The 21,073-nt window shown below is 49.4% G+C and overlaps 3 protein-coding genes across 3 annotated transcripts; all 3 read left to right on the forward strand.

Annotated features, from left to right (window-relative positions):
* The first annotated feature begins 1,217 nt into the window (after window positions 1-1,217).
* Window positions 1,218-4,329, forward strand: LOC310675819 (hemoglobin subunit beta-1-like). The gene is made up of 3 exons (XM_083436937.1): window positions 1,218-2,163; window positions 2,277-2,499; window positions 4,058-4,329. The coding sequence occupies exons 1-3, from the start codon at window positions 2,072-2,074 to the stop codon at window positions 4,184-4,186; spliced, it is 444 nt and encodes a 147-aa protein (XP_083293063.1). The 5' UTR covers window positions 1,218-2,071; the 3' UTR covers window positions 4,187-4,329.
* Window positions 4,330-8,704: 4,375 nt separating this feature from the next.
* Window positions 8,705-13,339, forward strand: LOC310675744 (olfactory receptor 51I1-like). The gene is made up of 3 exons (XM_083436792.1): window positions 8,705-8,761; window positions 10,624-10,708; window positions 12,363-13,339. Exon 3 carries the CDS (start codon window positions 12,390-12,392, stop codon window positions 13,320-13,322), a length of 933 nt encoding a protein of 310 aa, XP_083292918.1. The 5' UTR covers window positions 8,705-8,761; window positions 10,624-10,708; window positions 12,363-12,389; the 3' UTR covers window positions 13,323-13,339.
* Window positions 13,340-19,663: 6,324 nt separating this feature from the next.
* On the forward strand, window positions 19,664-20,611 carry LOC310675733 (olfactory receptor 51I2-like; the record flags this gene model as incomplete). Its single annotated transcript, XM_083436772.1, has 1 exon — window positions 19,664-20,611. One exon carries the CDS (start codon window positions 19,664-19,666, stop codon window positions 20,609-20,611), a length of 948 nt encoding a protein of 315 aa, XP_083292898.1.
* Between the last annotated feature and the right edge of the window lie 462 nt (window positions 20,612-21,073).

Consider the following 21,073-nt stretch of genomic DNA (forward strand, 5'->3'; position numbering starts at 1 on the left):
GTATCCCTCTGTTTCCAGCAGAAGTCCCAGAGCAGGGCTAAAGGGGGGGGGCGAACAGGCCGCCCTGATGTGGCCCCTCACCTGGGAGTCCCAGGCAGGTAGATACAGTTGTAAAAGGTTCAGAAAAGGGTCCCCCAAAATGGATCAAGGGGGTGAAGCGACTCCCCTATGAGGAAAGCTTGCAGCCTTTGGGGTTTTCTTTTTTTCTTTTTTATTAAATTTTATTTAACAGAATTATTACAAAATACAAGCAAAATACTGCAAATACATACATACATGTATATTTCAGATAAGCACACAAATGTAAAAGAAGAACAAAAAAGAAAAAAGGAAGAAAAGAAAAAGAAGAAGAAGAAAAATTGGAAGAATTTCTTTCAAATTTATTCTACAAATATTTCAATAATAATTACCAGGACACGGGCTTGCCGATTGGAAGGTCGGCGGTTTGAATCCCTGCGATGGGGTGAGCTCCCGTTGCTCGGTCCCTGCTCCTGCCAACCTAGCAGTTCGAAAGCATGTCAAAGTGCAAGTAGATAAATAGGTACCGCTCTGGTGGGAAGGTAAAAGGTGTTTCCTTGTGCTGCTCTGGTTTGCCAGAAGCAGCTTAGTCATGCTGGCCACATGACCCGGAAGCTGTCTGCGGACAAAAGCCAGCTCCCTCGGCCAATAAAGCGAGATGAGTGATGCAACCCCAGAGTCGTCCGCGACTGGACCTAACAGTCAGGGGTACCTTTACCTTTTATCTCAATAATAAAATTTCATTGATTGACTTCCATCTCTTACACTGCACTTCCTATATACATTTTAAGCAAAGTTGTATCTGTTATTCCGTATTTCCCCCATACAATCTCATACAAATCTTCTAATCAACAAGTTTTCTAGTCTGGGGTTTCCTAGCTCAGAGGCAAGGCGGGCAAGGAGTTTGCGCAGTTCTGCACGGCCTTGGGAAAGGGGAGAGAGGAAAGCCTTCGTCCATCTCTCCCGACACACAGTTAATCTGTGGAACTCCCCCCCACCCCACAGGAGGCAGTGGTGGCCACCAGCCTGGGTGGCTTTGAAAGAGGATTGGGCAAATTCATGGCGGAGGAGAGAGCTGCCCATGGCTGTGATCTGGGATGGCTGTGCGCTGACTCCACAGGATGAGGTCGCAATGCTTCTGAAGACCAGCTGCTGGCAGGAGGGGAGAGGGTTGCTCTGGTGCTCAGGTCCCAAGAGAGGCATCTGCCCGTGAGAACAGGATGCTGGACTAGGCGGCCCATTGGCCTGATCCGGCAGCCTCTTCTGATGTCCTTGTGTTAGGTAGATAAGACGTGGATAGTCTCTGATTAAAGAGGAGGAAGGGTCTGTAGCCCCAACAGCACAACCCCAATCTCTCCACTGCTGACACCCCCCTGCTTTGCCCGGAACAGGGGTTGGACTAGACGGCCTGGAGAGGTCAAGTTGTGTGCAACCTCTCCCAGTGGTGCCAGCCCTCAGCCCTGACCTCCGAGACTCCCAAGGGCTGGGATGAACCTCACCCCACGGAGAGGACCATGGGAGGCCTCCTGTAAGAACTAAGAAGAGCTTGCTGGATCCATCTGGTCCAGGACCCTCTTCTCACAGGGGCCAGCAAGATGCCCATTCTGCAGTCAGAGCAGAGCCATCCTGGCTAGGAGCCACTGATAGCCTGAATCTTGCCCAGTTCTCTGTCAAAGCAATCCAGGTTGGTGGTTGCCTCTCGTGGGAGGGAGTTCTGCGGTTTAACTCTGTGTTGTGCAAAGAAGGACTTTCTTCATCTCTGTCCTGAATCTTCCAACTCTCAGAGGCAGAGAGGGAGAGAGGGCAGCTATCTGGGGCCTCCTGCCTGGCCTATGTAGCCCCACCCCAGGGCTGGCTGCCACCCTGATTTGGCTTGGCCCCACTGAGCCAGACCACCCAACCTCTGGCCAAGGATGGCCCCGCCCATACAAGGAGGAGGAGACGCAGCTTTGGCCCAGGGTATAAAAGGCTCCAGCCGTGGAAGAGGCTTCAGCTTCGCCCAGAAGGTTTCGCCCAGCAGCTAAGCAAAGTACCCAACCCTCAGCCAGCCACCATGGTGCAGTGGACCGCAGAAGAGAGGGATATCATCAACCAGATCTGGAGCAAAAGTGATGTGGCCATGATTGGGGCCAATGCCCTTGGCAGGTAAACCTACACCCCTCCCCTCCCCTCTCCCCCTTGGGACAGGGCAAGCGCGTGTTCTTCAGCCAAGATGACCACCTCTCTCTCTCTCTCTTGTTCTCTCTCCTTCTTTCCAGCTTGCTGGTGGTGTACCCCTGGTGCCAGAGGCTCTTTGCTCACTTTGGCAACCTCTCCAGCCCTGCCGCCATCATGGGCAACCCCAGGGTCAAGGCGCACGGCAAGGTGGTCATGGCCTCCTTCGGAGAAGCCATCAAGAACCTCGATAACGTCAAGGCCTCCTTTGCCAAGCTGAGCGAGCTGCACTGCAACAAGCTCCACGTGGACCCCGAGAACTTTAAGGTGAGGCCCCTATCTCCCCAAAAGGGCTGCCCAGAGTGGCGTCTCCGCACGGGGTGGGTGGCAGGGAAGAGGGTGCCTGAGTTCCCCTCTGTGGAGACCAGAAGAAGGGAGCAGGAGGCATGTGGGTGAGGAGATAAGGACCCATCCAGACCACTTATTTCCTGGCCAAGAAGCCGGAGGCCCTCAGGCCACTCCTTAACATTCAGCAGGGCAGCGAGGAGAATCATAGAACTGTGGAGTTGGGAGGGAAGTTGTCTTTGTCAACAAAACTTTTCTGAACTGTCTTTTTCTTTGCAAACTGGCTGCAAAATGTGGAGCCACAGAGCAGAGTGCTTTAGGTGTCGGGTGGGATGACTCTTGGCTTCCCTTCCAACTCTGCAATCCAATGATTCTATCATTCACAGGAGGTCTTTAAGCAGAGGGTTGAAGGGCTATCTGCCAGGGCTTCTTTAGCAGCAATTCCTGTATTTTGGGTTTGGACTAGATGACCCTTGGAGGCGGCCTTCCAGCTCTACAATTCTAAAGTTCTATGGGTGTTATGCTGGAGATGTAAGAGGGAGGTGGGAACCTTTTATCATACAAGGTGGGGATGTAAAACTGTAAGGAAATTTTGGAACGAGGTAGATGTGGAGCTGAAAAAATTATTCAAGATTTCGTTTGCCAAAAAGCCAGAGGCTTTTTTTTGTTAGACCTAATATCAAAAGACATTCCCAGAGATAAGAAAAAATGTATTCCTTTATGCAACAGCAGCGGCCAGGATACTGATTGCAAAGAACTGGGAGGGGGAGAAAATACCATCATTATTAGAATGGCAAAGTAAACTCTGTGAGTTTGTGGAAATGGCAAAATTGACGGCAACTATCAGAGGCCATTCAAATCAGAGAATAATTAAAGAGTGGGAGGGAGTGAAGGAATACATGAAAAAATATGGTTCCGGAACTAGAATATTATAGATAACATGTAATACATGCAGGGATAAGCCAGGAAATAATAAAAGAATCAATTGAACAATGATTAAATTATAACAACAAGAGGGAAGAAGTGGGAAGAAAAAAAATGAGATCACACATGGGTGAAGGGGAACAGAGGGGAATTTGAAATATTATTTATAATATGAAAGCTTTAACCTAAAATTTCTAACTGTGTCGTATTTGTATACAGCAAAGAGAAGCTTAGAGTAATTAGGTATACTTTAGTTAAGTTAATGATGTAATGGGTTTATGTTAGAAAATGAATATGAGTGTTGAATTTGGAAAAGAAAGAAAGAAAGAAATCTAAAGTTCTGTGGGGGGGGGGGCTGGTTGTGACTTGGAGCCCCTCACGGAGGACCCCCGTCTCCAGCACCCACCGCCCTTTCCAAACCCCGTGGCAGAGCCTGCCTGGCGAAATCCACGCGTGGCACCGTGGTGGCAGCCTCTGAGGAATGGTGGGGGGCAGAAGGGTGTGCCCCGCCCGCATCCCGACCCTTTGCCCCCCGGCTGCCTGGCTGTGCCCCCCCCCCCCCGCCGGGCTCCCTGCCCCTTCGCGGTCTCCACCGAGCGCCTCTCTTCTCTTGCAGCTCTTGATCAACATGCTCCTCATCGTCTTGGCCTCCCACTTCGGGAAGGAGTTCACTCCGACCGCCCACGCCGCCTTCCAGAAGCTCGGCAACGTGGTCTCGCACGCCCTGAGCCGCCACTACCACTGAGCGACCCTCGACCGGGGCCAGCTGCCTCGCCGCCGCCCGGTCGCCCACGCCGCCAGCACCGCCCGCGCCTTCCCTCGCGGGGAAACCCCCTGCCAGACCCCCCACGCGGGGCCACTAGCTAATAAACGTCACTCCCTGCAAGACGAGCCGGCTCCCGTGTTTCTTTGTGGGGGGCCTTTGTGGGGTGGGAGGACGGGAGAGGTGACCCTTGCGGGACGTAAGAGCCTGCTCTCTCAGTGACCAAACCCAGGAATCTAGGTATCTTCGGACGTGGAGGTTCCATGAGATGCTGCCTGTCATTGAATCATTGCCAAAAGGCCCCCAAAGGGTTGGAGAGCGGGCTTGTCTTATTGGCTGCTTGCAAGAATCCCCCCCCCCCCGCCATCTGGTTGAACGAGGGGGCTTGATGGAATATAAGCCAGCGTTCTTTGAAGCCCCCCCCCCCGCCTTAATCCCAAAGTCCCGCACTGCACACTCAACACAATTACATGGTGTTCCTGAATGGCAGGTCCCACCTCCAGGGAGTTGAGGTGTAAGACCATCCCATATGTTGGGGAGAGAGCTGTAGCCTGGCCAAGTTGAGCTGCCCCATCAGGCAGCCGAGTTCCACTTCTGGGGTCTCTGTGTGTTTTCCAGTCCTTTGCAGCGTCCTGGGGGGGGGGGATGCCCCTCCAGGAAGCCCCAAGATCTATTTGATGTGCTGTGAGGCCCAGTCCTGGCCTGTGAGGAAGACTACACAAAGAGAGTCATTGAGAGACAGAGTGGTGTAGTGATTAGGGTGTCGGACCCTATAATAATAATAATTTATTATTATTTATACCCTGCCCATCCGGCTGCCACTCTGGGTGGATTCCAACAGAACACTAAAATACAATAACCTATCAAACATTAAAAACTTCCCTAAACAGGGCTGCCTTCAGATGTCTTCTAAAAGTCAGACAGTTATTTATTTCCTTGACATCTGATGGTGGCACCCGTTCCACAGGGCGGGTGCCACCACCGAGAAGGCCCTCTGCCTGGTTCCCTGTAACTTGGCTTCTTGCAGTGAGGGAACTGCCAGAAGGCCCTCGGTGCTGGACCTCAGTGTCCGGGTAGAACAATGGGGGTGGAGAAGCTCCTTCAGGTATACTGGACTAGGAGCTGGGTTAGAATCCCCACTCAGCCATGAAGCTCCCTGGATGTGTTCTCGGCTGGGATGGGGGCACAGCCATTGCCTATCAGCCTTGTCTACATCACAGGGCTGTTGTGAGGAGGAGAAACATCTTTCACTAGCTTGAGCTGCTTGGAGAGAAACCTGGGATATAAATGTATCAAATGAACTTATATTCATCCACGAGGACCAGGTCTCTGGGGGTCTCCCAGCCATGCACCCTCCTCCTCAGTGACGTGACTGCATTCTCTTGCCCCCCACAAATCCTCACTGGGCGAGACATGTGAACAGCTTTGTGAAATGCTGAGTGTCTGTCGTGCAAACCGTAATTCATTGCTAGAGTCTCCTATCCAAAGGACTGAGAGCTAGAGTTCCCCTGAGCGTGTGCGGAGTAACTGAGCAGCTGGCTGTGGGTGGAAAGGCTGGGCACCTGTTGCCCTTTTGCAGGACAAAGAGATCTTGATTCCCCTTGATTCCCTCTCCCATGGCCCCAGAGAAGACCACAAGGAAGAGCAGCAAATACGGAACATTCTTTATTATCATTATTACTTATGAAATTTCTATACTGCCCTTCACCAACCCAACTCAGGGAAGTTCACAACATACAAACACGAAGTGCATGATAGAAACAAGAAAAACACGCGCAAACCAATAACCCCCACCTCCATGCTCCACTTGGGGTGGGGCAGCAGGGAGAGAACCAAGCAGGCCATTTCAGAGATAAAGACCCTTGCGGGCGGATATCTGGCAACATCTGCACCTCACACTCCTCCTGCGTGATTATGATGACCGTGACAAAGCAATGTGCCTCTTGAGCATGTGCAAGCAGCTCCTGGCTGTGCCAAGGGCTCTCTCACAGAATTGTAGAATGGTAGAGTCACAGCTAAAGAATGCAGGATTCGCAGCCAACGCATCCAACCTCTGCCTAAAACCCCCCAGCTCTTTCAGCTGCTCTCCTTAGTCTTGGTTTCCAGACTGTCGTTCGTCTTGGTCCCCCTCCTCTGCACACCTTCCATCTGGTCAACATCCTTCTTAAATTGTAGTGCCCAGAACTGGATGCAGCATTCCAGGTGTGGTCTGACTGAGGCAGAAGAGAGTGGGACTATGACTTCCCTTCATCTGGATGCTAGACTTCTGTGGATGCAGCCTAGAATAGCCTTTTTTTTTGCTGCTGCATCACACTGTTGACTCATGTTGAGCTTTTGTTCCACCAAGACTCCTAGATCCTTTTCACATGTACTGCAATATAATCATCATCATAGAATCATAGAATCATAGAATCATAGAGTTGGAAGAGACCACAAGGGCCAATAATAATAATAATAATTTATTATTTATACCCTGCCCATCTGGCTGGGTTTCCCCAGCCACTCTGGGCAGCTTTCAACAAAATATTAAAATACAGTAATGCATCAAACATTAAAAGCTTCCCTAAACAGGGCTGCTTTCAGATGTCTTCTAAAAGTTGTTGTTCTCTTTGACATCTGGTGGGAGGGCATTCCACAGGACGGGCGTCACTACCGAGAAGACCCTCTGGCCTGGTTCCCTGTAACTTGGCCTCTCGCAGTGAGGGAACCGCCAGAAGGCCCTCAGAGCTGGACCTCAGTGTCCGGGCAGAACGATGGGGGTGGAGACGCTCCTTCAGGTATACTGGACCGAGGCCGTTTAGGGCTTTAAGGGTCAGCACCAACACTTTGAATTGTGCTCAGAAACGTACTGGGAGTAGGCCAGTTTTCCCGCATCCTGTATCTGTGCATCTGGTTCTTTCTGCCGAAGTGCAGAACCTGACATTTGACGGTGATGATGACGAGGACGACAAAGCAGACCAGACTCCTTTGACTGGGTGCACGAATGTGGATCTATGCATGGAAACGGAATGTGAGAATTGCCACCCCCGCATTTCTAAGCTTAGGATCAGGCGTCAGTTCTCATACACCTGCATCAAAGAAAACTCTGCAGCACTGGGGCTAGAGATCCCTACCCGTAGGTGTTGTTGTTGTTTTAAAAAGAATCCTGCAAGTTTATTCTTAGCGCCCTCTAAACTCTGGGCTCCAGGGTGGTCCCATGTGGGGCAGCAGCCCCAGAGCCCCTGGAGCACCGCCAGGTGAGCCTGTGCATAAGAGCTTTCTCACAGCTGCCCCTTTGGTCTCTCCTGCCGCAGACAAAGAAGGAAGGGCTCAGGACGGGCAGCAGAGACCCCCCCGGCAAAGGTGGAGTGGGGTGCTCAGCCTTCCAGGTAAGGGAGCGGGTGCTGAAGGATAGGATCCGAGAATTGTAGAGTTGGAAGGGAGCCCAAGCGTCATCTAGTCCAACCCCCACAATGAAGGAATGAGGAACCCACCACCACCAGACCTGCAGTTGAGTTCCTCCTCTGCCACAAAGTCAGATCCACAAAGGAGGATCTGACTAAACTTCGACTTTCTGGGGATAAGAACCAGAAGGGGTGGGCTCTCCTTCCTTGGAGGTTTTTAAGCAGAGGCTGGATGGCTATCCATCCCTTCTATGCTGGGAAAAGAAGAGGCATCTGCCCAAACGATCTCTTCCAAAGATGGTTGCTAGCTGTCCAGTCCCTCAGCTCATCTCTGCTCAGCATCTGGAGGCAGCTGGTGGGTTTCACCCTTGGAAGGGAGCTTCAGTTAAGCTGCTCTTGCAGATTTAGCTGTGCCCCCCCCCAAAACCCACGTCTCTCACCTCCAAGAGCCAAGAGAAGGCCACCTACTGCCTTTGCTCTCCCTGAGCTCTGGCCGACCCAAGCTCTGCTGCTTCTCAAGCCGTGAGGTGGGCTCCCCTCTGGGCTGTGGAGGGAAAGTCCTATGTGGCACGATGGGTCAGAGATCCTGGGTGTTAACCAGAAGGTTGGTGGTTCAAGCCCACCCAGAGACCGCTGTGGGTAGGATTCATGCATTGCAGGGGGTAGGACTAGATGTCCTCTGGAGCCCCCTCCATACGAGGCTGAGGATTCAGAAACAGGCGGCGCCTTTCCCCCTCCTCCCTCCCAACCAAGGCTACTGTGCAGATCAGGGTGAGCCGCCCCCCAACCCAGAAATGTGGGTGTGACTGACTGTGCCCCTTTACGGAGCCCCCACAGATGCTTAGCCTCTTAGCCTTTGGACAATTTGTGCCTTCAAGGGGTGGGGGGATTGCAGTCCTCAATCAGCTGTGAGTCCTGCATTGCAGCGTCTATGTGACTCTTTGCTTCCCTTCCAACTCTGAAATTCTACCGTTCTAGAATTTATTCTCCAGCTGTCAGGAGGGTGGGGTGTGTGTGTGCCGCTGGGTTCTACACTTATCATCTGCAAGCAGCTGCCTGAAGTTCATTGCCCTAGTATTTTTATTATTATCAATTCCAAACCAAACCCCTCAACTGCCTCCTGAGGGTGGAATAATCATTTTCTCCTTCCTGAAATGTAGGGAACAGTAGAAAGGTGAGCTGTTTGCTTCTTCTTTTTTCTTTTTTTGGAATATTTTTTATTAGGAATTTCAACATAGCAATTGATCAAAAACACATCATCCTCGCCCCCCCTCATTTTTCCCTCCCCCAAAAAGAAAAACCCACCCCCCAGACTTCCCTCAGCTCCTCTCTCTGGTTTTCAGCACATGTTATTCTCTGCATATTATAAAATTGTAAAGATCCTTAATTTATCTATCTATATACTACCAATAAAAAGTTTGTGTATGTTTATTCAAAACCTGCCAAGGAGCCCAGTTTGTTTTGTTGTTTAAGTACAGTGGTACTTCGGGTTACATACGCTTCAGGTTACAGACTCCGCTAACCCAGAAAAATTACCTTAGGTTAAGAACTTTGCTTCAGGATGAGAACAGAAATTGTCCTATGGTGGCGCAGCAGCAGCAGGAGGCCCCATTAGCTAAAGTGGTGCTTCAGGTTAAGAACAGTTTCAGGTTAAGAACAGACCTCCGGAATGAATTACCGTATTTTTCGCCCTATAGGACGCACTTTTCCCCCTCCAAAAATGAAGGGGAAATGTGTGTGCATCCTATGGGGCGAATGTAGGCTTTCGCTGAAGCTTGGAGAGCGAGAGGGGTCAGTGCGCACCGACCCCTCTCCCTCTCCAGGCTTCAGGAAGCTATCCGTAAGCCTGGGGAGCCCGCGGGAGTTCCCGCAGGGCTCCCTAGGCTGCGGATAGCAGCCTGCTTGCCCAAGCACAGGGCGGACTGAATCAGAGCGCCCTGCGCTTCGGGAAGCTATCCGCAGCCTAGGGAGCCCTGCGGGAACTCCCGGGGCTGGGGGAGGCGAATAAAGTTTTTTCCCTTTATTCCCCCCCAAAAAACTAGGCGCGTCCTATGGGCCGGTGCGTCCTATAGGGTGAAAAATGCGGTAAGAACTTAACCTGAGGTACCACTGTACTTTGTAAAAGGTTCCCATTCTTCTTTAAAGTCACAGTTGTCCTTATCACGTGGTTTATGAGTCAATTTCGCCAATTCCGCATAGCCCATCAGTTTCTCTTGCCACAGTTCTTTGGTCGGGATTTCTTCGTTCTTCCACCCTTGTGCTATTGAGACTCTTGCCGCCGTTGTCGTGTACATGAAGATGTTTTTTCAATTTCCTTGGCAGGTCTTTTCCTACAATCCCTAACAAGAATGCTTCAGGCTTTTTTTTTTTTTTACAAATGTTAATTGGAACATTTTCTTCAACTGATTGTATATCATTTAGTTGTTTGCTTCTCCTGACCTGTGGCTAGAATGATCTACGACAAATCAGTAATCACCTCCTCTCTGGCAATGGTGATAGGATTATAGAGCAGTAGGGTTGGAAGGGACACCAAGGCTCATTTAGTCTGACCCACTGAGATGCAGGAATCTCAGCTAAAGCATCCATGCTTGATGGCCGTGCAAACTCTGCTCTGCTCAAAACCCTCACCTCTGAGCTGTAGTGGCACCCCCACCCCCACCTGTCCACCAGCACCCAGACTTGCCTATTCCCTCCCACTAAATCCACCTTTAAGAAAAAGCAGATCTGTTCGGCTGAGTGGATGTGGCTGGATTTGTCTTCAACCGCCTGCCATCTACTGCCACCTCCTGGCTGATGGACAGAAAAATGCAGGTTTCCAGGTTCACAAGCGCTAGCAGCCCTCTTCAGTTCCACATCTAAGTTTTTGGCGTGAAAACCACTGGGAAATGCTCTGGCTATATGGTTCAGCTTTACGGTCAAGTCCTAAACACCTTATGCTGTGCTTGGCCAGTGGCCCGTGGAGGCCAGTGTTGTGCTACGTTGGCTAACGGGGTCCCACCTCCCTCTCACACAGAGAGAGAGCCCTCGGATAGTAAGAGCCTCTGGACAGTGGAATGGACCTCTGAGGAAGGTCATGGACCAGAGCTGGATTTAGGTTTGATGAGGCCCTAAGCTCCTGAAGGTAATGGGGCCCTTTATATGTCCAGCTGTCTTTTGTCAACAACAAATAGTCGCTGTTTTTTGTGTTGAATTTTGAAATTGAAATATTGAAATACTTGATTGTCACTTGTACAACTTGTATACAGTGAGATTACATGAGCACCCCTCACTCAGCTCTCTTAGTCTTAATTCCCCTTATTTACTGACACCCACCCACCAAACCCAAAAGTCAGTTGCCCTGTTGTTATCTTTTCGTTCAGCAGCCTAACAGCCCATGGATAAAAGCTGTTCTTTACCCTGTTGGTGCGACTAATCATGCTTCTATATCTTCTGCCCGAGGGCAGGAGATCAAGAAAGTGCCGGCCAGGGTGGGAATCATCCCCGAGAATTTTCCTCACTCTCCTGAGGCAACGCTCTTCCGCAATTTCATCCAGCGGATTCACGGGACAGCCCATAATATCTTGTGCTGTATTCACCATCCTCTGTAGGCACTTCCTATCAGATGATGTCAAACCAGCGTCCCACACCCTGATGCAGTAGGAAAGGCACTTTCTATTGTGGACCAGTAGAAGGAGATCATCAAATGTTGGTTGACATTGTTCTTTCGAAATACTCGTATATGCTATATGGTAATCTATGGACCTAATAGTTATCTAAAGCCATTTGCACATGTTGCCCTGCAACCAGCCCATGCAGAATTTAGGCACCCTGTATATAGAAAGGAGCAAACCAGGGATATTTGAGGGAGCAGGCTAGCAGGCGGGGGCCATGACTTACATCAGAGGAGCCTACACAACACAAAACACGGTTGCTGTATGTAGGTTTCATTTTATTTGTTTTTTATCTTATATTTTGGAAATGTACATCCAGTTGTTGTTTTTCTTTAATTTTTTGGGGGTCCCTCAAGAGAGTGGGGCCCTGAGCTATAGCTTGTTTCGCTTATATGTAAATCCCACACTGACGTTCGGTGGAAGTTCTAAAGCAGAGGTTGGGTGGCCGTCCCTCATGAGTGCTTTGGCTGTGATTCCTACATTGCAGTGGGTTGAGTGAGGTGACTCTTGGGAACCTTTCCAACCCTACAATTCTGTGATTCTTTGTCCCTAGTCTATGGTTTTCAATACACTGTCTTTATCTGCTGTGAGAGCTTCTGGTCATTTTCATGCCCCATCTCTAGACTTGGAGCAGAGGAGCATCAGTGTAGCAAACTCCACTGGCGCCTGGGGTGGAGAGATTGACCACAGTTGTTGAGCTTTTTGGGGGGAGATTGCACAGTGGCTCCAGGGCCCTGTATCCCCCCAGTGCCACCCCTACCACTCAGTGCGCCTTCCCTCCTTCCTTCCTTCCTTCCTTCCTTCCTTCCTTCCTTCCTTCCTTCCTTCCTTCCTCCTTCCTTCCTTCCTTCCTTCCTTCCTTCCTTCCTTCCTTCCTTCCTTCCATCCCTGGATTTCCACTCTGATTTTCTCTTGACTTCCCTTGTCTTTATATTTTAGACCCTTGCAGCAGTTACTCCAATGTTTCCCACTTGACCTTCTTCTCAGCAGCTCACTGATGGAGTCTTCCCTCTCTCTCCTCTCCTCTCCTCTCCCCTCTCCCCTCACTCTCCTCTCCTGCCATGTGCTTCCCTCTCCCTTGTCCTGTGGCCAGAAGCCTCCTGGTCCTTCTTGTTTCCTTTCCAGGGAAATCCAAAGCCCACGAAGGGGCGCATGGAAGAGCTCAACCTCACCCGCTTCCAGCCTGCCACCTTCCACCTCACCGGCTTCCCAGGCCTGGAGCAGTTCCACTTGTGGATTGCCATCCCCTTCTGCTTGCTGTACGCTGCCTCCATCGCTGGCAACTGCACCATCCTCGCCATCGTCAGGAGGGACCGGCGGCTCCACGAGCCCATGTATTTCTTTCTGTGCATGCTGTCCTTCAACGATTTGGGGGTTTCCCTCTCCACCCTCCCAACGGTCCTGGCCATCTTCTGCTTTGGCCTCAGTGACGTCCTCTTCGATGCTTGCCTGGCCCAGATGTTCTTCCTCCACTCCTTCTCCTTCATGGAGTCAGGGATCCTGCTAGCCATGTCCTTCGACCGCTTCGTCGCCATCTGCAACCCTCTCCGGTACTCGTCCACCTTGACCAACCCCCGGATTGCCCGGATTGGCTTGGCCATCGTCCTGAAGAGCACCATCATGCTCTTCCCCTTCCCGTTCCTCATCAAGCGCCTGCCCATTTGCAAGTCCAACGTCCTGTCCCACTCCTACTGCCTCCACCCGGACATGATGCGCCTGGCGTGTGCCGACATCACCGTCAACAACATCTACGGCTTCTTCGCCGTCCTCTTCACCTACGGCCTGGACTCCACCTTCATTGTTCTGTCCTACGCCATGATCCTGAAGACCGTCTTGAGCATCGCGTCCCGGGAGCAGCGGCGCAAGGCCCTCAACACCTGCGTCTCACACATCTGTGCAGTCCTCTCGTTCTACGTCCCCATCATCGCCGTCTCTGTCCTGCACAGATTTGGGAAGGGTGCCCCTCCCGTGGTCCACATCATGATGTCCAACGTCTACCTCTTCGTCCCCCCGCTGCTCAACCCCATCATCTACAGCGTCAAAACCAAAGAGATCCGGAAGGGAATTGTCAAGATATTTTCATGAGCGGCAAACACAAATCGAGCAGGTGTGGTCTGGGACCTGGGAGGAACCAGGGTTCAAATCTCCCCCACTTGGCCGCAAAGCTGACCTTTGGGGGTTGGTCACTGCCTCTCTCTCTCTCTCTCTCTGTCTGTCTCTCTCTCTCTTTTAAAATAAATCTTTATTGTTTTAAAATACAATCATACAACGAAGGTAAGTATAACAAAGTTAAGTACAAAAAAAGAAAAAGAAAGAATTTAAGGAGGCGAATAAAAAAGAAAAAGAAATTATAAAGAAAGAACCAAATTTTTATACAACATCATGTCTTATCCAATAAAGTTTTCTGTAAGAAACTTCCAATCATTCTCATTATACTTTTTCTGTTGTCATGATTTTATCACACAGTTTTGTTTTATATCTTTTTTCATACATTCCGCTAAGATGATTAATCCATTTATTTATTGTAAACAAGTATCATTCCAGTTCTGCTAGGATGATATCATTTTTACAGTATAATCTTATATATTCCTTGAATATTCTCCATTCTCCCTATGCTTTCTGGTTTGAGCCCCCCCTGACTTTTCTGGTCAGCTTTGCTAATTAGAGATATTCTATCGTAAGCGCTTGCCCATCTGTTATTGTTGGTGTTGTTTCACATTTCCAGCTTCTCGCTACAAGTATTCTTGCTGCCGTGATTGCGTACATGAACAGTGGTCTTGTGTTTTATTATTATTATTAGGAATATTACCAATAGAAATTAAAAAAACAGTCACTGCCTCTCTCAGCCTAACCTCCCTCGCTGGGTTGTTGTGAGAATAAAATGGGGAGGAGGAGGAGGACCAAGCACACTTCTTTGATCTCCTCGGAGGAAAAGATAGCACATTAATGTAATAAAAAAAACAAAATGAATGAATAAATGAATGAGTGTTCACATACTGAGACATAATTGTGAATAATTTTTGGAAGGCTGGATGCTCTCTGGGTGTCCCTGCATCCCTTCCTCTGGCCTCCAGCTCTGTGGCGGGGCATTACAGGTCTTGGGTTCTAATCTTGGCACCTCCAGGCAAGGCTGGAAAGGAGTCTTGCCTGAAAGCTGCTCCAGCACTGTGCATGATAGGGCAAAGGTTTTTCTTCCTACACCCCTGGTATTTAGAGGTATGGCCTCTAAACACAGAGGCTCTGTTTACCTGTGATGCATATTCATTTAGGCAATTTCTATATAGTACTTAATTACAATTGTTTCTTAAGCCAGTCAAGGCTCAGTGCCAGTGGGTGTGATGGTTGGGTCTCTCCCAAAGAAGCGAGACAACTCCGGCAGCAATTAACTCAGGTTTATTGCTCAAAACACACAAATCACTCTGGAGCTCAGTCACTCAGTGACTGCTTCCAAATCAGCCGGTGTCTGAGTTCCGCCCCTTTCTCTTCCCACGTTTAAAGCCCCACTTACGCTTCCTTTCCTGTTCACACCTCTCATTAATTCTTGCGAGCCTACGCATCTGGGGCTAGGCTATTTTTGGTGGCCCTCCCTCTGAGTCCGAGCTTAAACTGTCCGTCTGTGTCTTCCCCCTAGAACTACCCCCTTCCTTCTCCTTGTTTTCAGAACTCAGGCTTCTACTGCAACTTGGCTGCTCCTCCCTCGTTCTGCATTCCTGCCTAATTCCCTCCTCCTGTCTCTCCACACTCCCCCTCTGTTAGCAACGGGATGAAGCTGACATCGGCGAAGGTTCCCCTCCCTACCTCCCTTCCTTGGCCATAGAGCAGCACCAGCAGTAGGGAGCACACCTGGCCAAGAGATCTCCAGTGAACTCTGACACGTCCAGATGGGCCAGGGGTGAAGGGTAAAGGGTAAAGGGACCCCTGACCGTTAGGTCCAGTCGCGGATGACTCTGGGGTTGCGGTGCTCATCTCTCTTTATTGGCCGAGGGAGCCGGCGTACAGCTTCTGGGTCATGTGGCCAGCATGACTAAGCCGCTTCTGGTGAACCAGAGCAGTGCACAGAAACGCTGTTTAACTTCCCGCTGGAGCGGTACCTATTTATCTACTTGCACTGGTGTGAACTGCTAGGTGGGCAGGAGCAGGGACCGATCAACTGGAGCTCACCCCATTGCGGGGATTCGAACCGCCAACCTTCTGATTGGCAAGTCCTAGGCTCTGTGGTTTAGACCACAGCGCCACCCACGTCCCTTTTTCAGGTGAGGGACTCCCAGCCAAATCTGATCTTTTTCAGGCACCAGGGGAAAATCACTTTGTCTTTCCTGACTTTGAGTGGGGTTCATGACTTTTAGTAGTTCTTTGCAAGAACTGATCACCTGAGCTCGAAAAATGCTGCTGAATTTATCTCTTTGATCCAGAGAAAGAGGATCCAGTTCATACTTAAAGGTGATATCACATAATCCACATTTCCTGAAACCATACATGGATCAAAACAAAGCTGAACTTTGCAGTTCTCCGGATCTTGAAGTGCAGTTCTCCCCTGCAGTAATAGTCACAAAGATGCGAATTACCGGTAATGAGTAAAGGAATGTAAGAGTATATTATGTTAGTGAAAGCTGCTTTGGAAAAAAGTGTGTGGATTAGGCAACATGTGTGGTACCTCGGGTTACATACACTTCAGGTTACATACGCTTCAGGTTACAGACTCCACTAACCCAGAAATAGTGCTTCAGGTTAAGAACTTTGCTTCAGGATGAGAACAGAAATCATGCTCCAGCGGCACGGCAGGAGCAGGAGGCCCCATTAGCTAAAGTGGTGCTTCAGGTTAAGAACAGTTTCAGGTTAACTATGGACCTCCGGAACGAATTAAGTACTTAACCAGAGGTACCACTGTAGATGAATGAACATTTTGTTGTGCACATTTGCAGAAACTATTGGTATTTCTGGGACACACAAGCACAGGCACACACAGAAGGAGTATCTTCTGTGTTGTCACAGTTTAGTTCTGCATTTTGTTCCTCAGGGGGTGCTGCCTCTTGGAGATACAGTGTGATGACAGCTTGTTGGACTTGAGCTCGGGGGTTTGGGCTCCTGCTCCTGCCCCACACCGTGTTTCCCCTCCCTCCCTCCCTCCTCTTTCCTGGCATTCACCTTCTGGACTGCAAGGTAGGGCAACTGTGTCTCAAGCTGGATTTCTCTTGGTGCTGCAACCACAACCAAGGGAGAAGAGGCGGAGGAGTTCTCTGTGGGACCCCACTCCCCACTCCGCGATCATCCCTACACTGGCCAGCTTGCTCTGCGACATCACAGGCATTTCACATGTAGACAAGATAATAATAATAACAATAATAATTTAATTATTTCCACCCCACCCATCTGACTGGGTTATTTGTCAATAAACGATGAAGCAGTTTGCAGTCCTTCTTGTTTTAATTGTAACCAAACTCTCAGTTCCCCACAGTTTAAGGCCATATAAGGTTTCACTTGTGAAGTGTTCCTAGGTGGGTGTCCAAATATTCACTGCATGGATTTTGGCCAAAATTCCAGCAAGAGAATATTGCTCTGGATGCTTTTGTAATAAGAAGTGGGTTCATTTAGGAGAAGGAGAAGGAGAAGGAGAAGGAGAAGGAGAAGAAGAAGAAGAAGAAGAAGAAGAAGAAGAAGAAGAAGAAGAAGAGTTTGGACTTGACATTCCACCTTTCACTCCCCTTAAGGAGTCTCAAAGTGGCTTACAGTCTCCTTTCCCTTCCTCCCCCACAACAAACACTCTGTGAGGTGAGTGGGGCTGAGAGACTTCAGAGAAGTGTGACTGGCCCAAGGTCACCCAGCAGCTGCTTGTGGAGGAGCGGAGACGCGAACCCGGTTCCCCAGATTATGAGACTACCGCTCTTAACCACTACACCACACTGGCTCTCTTTAGGGGCTCACTTCAGGGGCTAAGAAATAACAGTTTGGGTAAGCAGACCCTAGTATAAGGCATATCAGTTACTCATCATTACATCAGGGTTGAAGGAATTGGACCTGGTCAGTGGGCTGGATGCTTATCACCCCTCCCAGCTCTGTGGGCCAAGGTGGACAGGTGGGGGCACTAACTGTTACTCACTTGCTGTCCCAATAATATCCGATGACCTATGACACCTGCTTTTGCTCACTTATTTTTTTGTTCTTGTTTTATTTCTTTATATCCCACCTTTTCCCCAGACTGGGACTCAAGGCGGCTTACGCAAATTCAGTTGGTAGAGCGCAAGACTCTTAATCTCAGGGAAACGGGTTCAAGCAAAATATAGCTGCACATGCTGTAGAGGGAAGAGAAGGGCAGACAGGGTTCACCCACCTGGCAAGGCAGCGCATCTAGGAGAAGGAAAACTCTGATCTTAAACCTCTGCTGCCTTGAGGGACATCTTTCAGGAGAGGAAAAGGCTCAAGAGTAAACCCCACACGAATCTGGAGACAGTTGGGTGGCGCCTTGTACTCCTTTTTCCGACAACTCCTGCAGCCAAGCTGGTGCCATCATCTTGCTCTGCTTTCCTTTGGACCACATTAGCAAGTCCGAGGAAGTGAGCGTTGGACCATAAAGAAGGCTGATCGCCAAAAAATTGACGCTTTTGAATTATGGTGCTGGAGGAGACTCTTGAGAGTCCCATGGACTGCAAGAAGAGCAAACGTATCCCCATTCTGAAGGAAATCAGCCCTGAGTGCTCCCTGGAAGGACAGATCCTGAAGCTGAGGCTCCAAGACTTTGGCCACCTCATGAGAAGAGAAGACTCCCTGGAAAAGACCCTGATGTTGGGAAAGATGGAGGGCACAAGGAGAAGGGGACGACGGAGGACGAGATGGTTGGACAGTGTTCTCAAAGCTACAAATATGAGTCTGACCAAACTGCGGGAGGCAGTGGAAGACAGGAGGGCCTGGCGTGCTCTGGTCCAGGGGGTCATGAAGAGTCGGACACGACTAAAGGACTAAACAACAACAACAAGCAAGTCTGAAAAGGTGTTGTCGTCTGGGTAGCTCAGGACCTCCATACACACTGTCCAGGCTTGCACCCCAAGGAGGTCATTTTGGTGCTGCTAACACAGTGGCTTGGCTTCACCCCATAGGCGCACTCCATTGTCTCTCAAGACAGATGGATGCCAGCAAGTGTACTTCTGGTAATTAATCACCTCACATTACCTCACATTTTTAATTACGAACAGATTATAAATACCTAGAATCCCACTGTTATTCTCTTCTCTTCTTGTCATTCTCCTCCTCTATCGTTTTCTCCCTTGCCACACACAAACACAAAATTGGTCCACACCCTTGGCTGCTGTTTTTGCTGCTGCTGCAGCTGCTGCAACCTGCTCTGTTGAGGAAGGAAGGTGCTCAGCATCAGAAGAGTCTCCTTTGGGTTGGTGCCCCTTGGGGTCTCTGCAAGCTGCTGGCAAAGAGTCTCATCTCCTCCTCCTCTAGGGATTCCCAGGAAAGCAGCATAAATCTTTCTGCCGCGGAGTCTCTGGCAGAACTGGTTCTCTCTCCTAACCACCAGCAGAGACCAAGGAGATTCCATTCAGGTGGGTCTTTTTATTTTCCAGTTTGAAACTTGCTCTTCATCAGAGAAGGTTGCCACAAACTTCCTTCTGGCTCTGGGGATATTGCTCCAAGATTCAATTCCTATAATGGACAGCCTTGTATAGAGCATGCCATAATTGTCAAAGATGGCCATACTGAAGCATTTGGCACGGCAGGTGGAAGATCAAATGTGCCCAAAGTCCTCCATCTCTTAAAAGACATTCTGAAATGTAGAAAATTAGTATGTTGGGGAGAAGGTGTCCTTATAAACCTCCCATGAAGGAGAGTCCACCACCTTTGAGGTCATCCATTCCACAGCTGAACTGCTCTTACCGCCAGAAAGTTCTTCTGAAGCATTAGTTTACATCTCCTTCCTTGTCATTTGAATCCATTGATTCAGGTCCTCCCTTCTGGAGCAGCAGAAACCAAGCTTGCCCCACCTTCCATGTGATGGCTCTTTGGTCTATGGTATTCAACCATAGATGAAAACCCACTCCTTAATCTCAGGAACCATCCTGCAAGGTTTGGTTAAAATATGTTAAGAGGTGTCCAAATGTAGTGCAAACAAACAAGCAACCTTCCCCCCAAAAGTGCTAGATTTATTGAGTTTTTAAAAAGACAATTCTTTGTGATGCTTCAGTATGAATTGCTGTCACTGTGTGGGTTCTTTAATTATTATTTTTTTGGGGGGGGGTTGTGTGTGTGTGTGACCAAAAGGTGAGCTACCAAATAAATAAGATCAAAATAAATATAGCTCATGAACGGTATGGACATGCCAAAAATGCAGAACCAAGGCACCGAAGGCTCCCATGTAGATGCTGGTGTATTTTTCTTTCCTTATGTCCATCCAGGTGCGGCTGGATGGGAGAACTTGATCACTCACCATGGAGCTGCTCAGTAACCAAAGCTTCCTCCACCCCACAGTCCTTCTCACTGGCATCCCAGGGCTGCAGGCCAGAAATATTGGGGTCTCCATCCCTTTCTGCTTTGCCTATGCGGTTGCTCTTTTGGGGAATGGCGTTGTTCTCCTAGTGATCGTGAAGGATCAGAGCCTCCACAAGCCCATGTACCTCTTCCTCTGTATGCTGGCTGTGAGTGAGCTGGGGGTCTCCATCTCTACCCTCCCCACAGTGCTGGGCGTCTTCCTGTTTGATGCCAGGGAGATTGGGCTGGATGTGTGCCTCAGCCAGATGTTCTTCATCCACTCCTTCTCCATCATGGACTCTGGAGTCCTCTGGGTGATGGCCCTGGATCGCTTCATAGCCATTTACAACCCTCTGCAATACACCACTATCCTGACAAACCTTAGGATCATTTTGCTGGGATCTGGGATTGCCTTGAGGAGCATTCTCCTGATGACCCCACTGCCTCTACTCCTGAGGAGGTTGCCATTTTGCAGGTCCAATGTGCTTGCTCATCCTTACTGTCTGCACCCCAATTTAATCCAGCTCCCCTGTGCAGACACAACCATCAATAACCAAACTGGTCTGTTTGTTGTGCTCTCCACATTTGGCCTTGATTCCTTGTGCATCGTCTTGTCCTACGTGATGATCCTCAAGACCGTGCTGAGCATGGCCTCCAAGGAAGGCCGTTTCAAGGCCCTGAACACCTGCGTCTCCCACATCTGTGCTGTCGTGCTCTATTACACCCCAATGATCGGTGTTTCCATGGCACACAGGTTTGGCAGGCACAATTCCCCGATGTTGCATTCTCTGATGGCCAACATCTATCTCCTGGTTCCTCCTGTTCTGAACCCCATCATCTACAGCATCAAAACCAAAGAGATCCGCAAGGCCTTTGGCAGGTTTTTGTCTCAACAGAGACTGATCTGAAGTGTTAAAGTGTGTTGTAATATCCTCAAGAGTGTTTATGGCTTCTCAAGCTCAGCAGAGTGAAGTTTAGTGACCATTTGGTTTTTCCCCTTTTCAGAAGTTACTGGCATTTTTTAAAGCCCATCCACACACAGATTCTTTACAAGCTCGTATTTCTATTCTTTACTTCTTGTGCATCATGTCATTGTGAAATGGTACTTGAAAGGAGTGTTCTGCAGAGGGTCTGCGCATTGGATCACATGGCCTGACTCTGTGGAAGCATCAGCTTCTGAGCATCTACTGAGACCTGCGAGTGTAGGGTAGTATATAAATTTAATAATAATACTTCCCACATATCTTTGACAATGTCCAAAAGACCTCTTATGTTGCAGCCATAAAGTCATTAGAAAGGAGTAAAGCCAGGGCTCTCTTGGCCTTCTTCTCTGTAGTCAGATAGGAGGTGTTGCAGGTTCTGGTCCCAAT

The sequence above is a fragment of the Podarcis tiliguerta genome (assembly GCF_965153285.1).
Source record: "Podarcis tiliguerta genome assembly, chromosome: 4".
In the NCBI taxonomy this organism is placed as follows: Eukaryota; Metazoa; Chordata; class Lepidosauria; order Squamata; family Lacertidae; genus Podarcis; species Podarcis tiliguerta.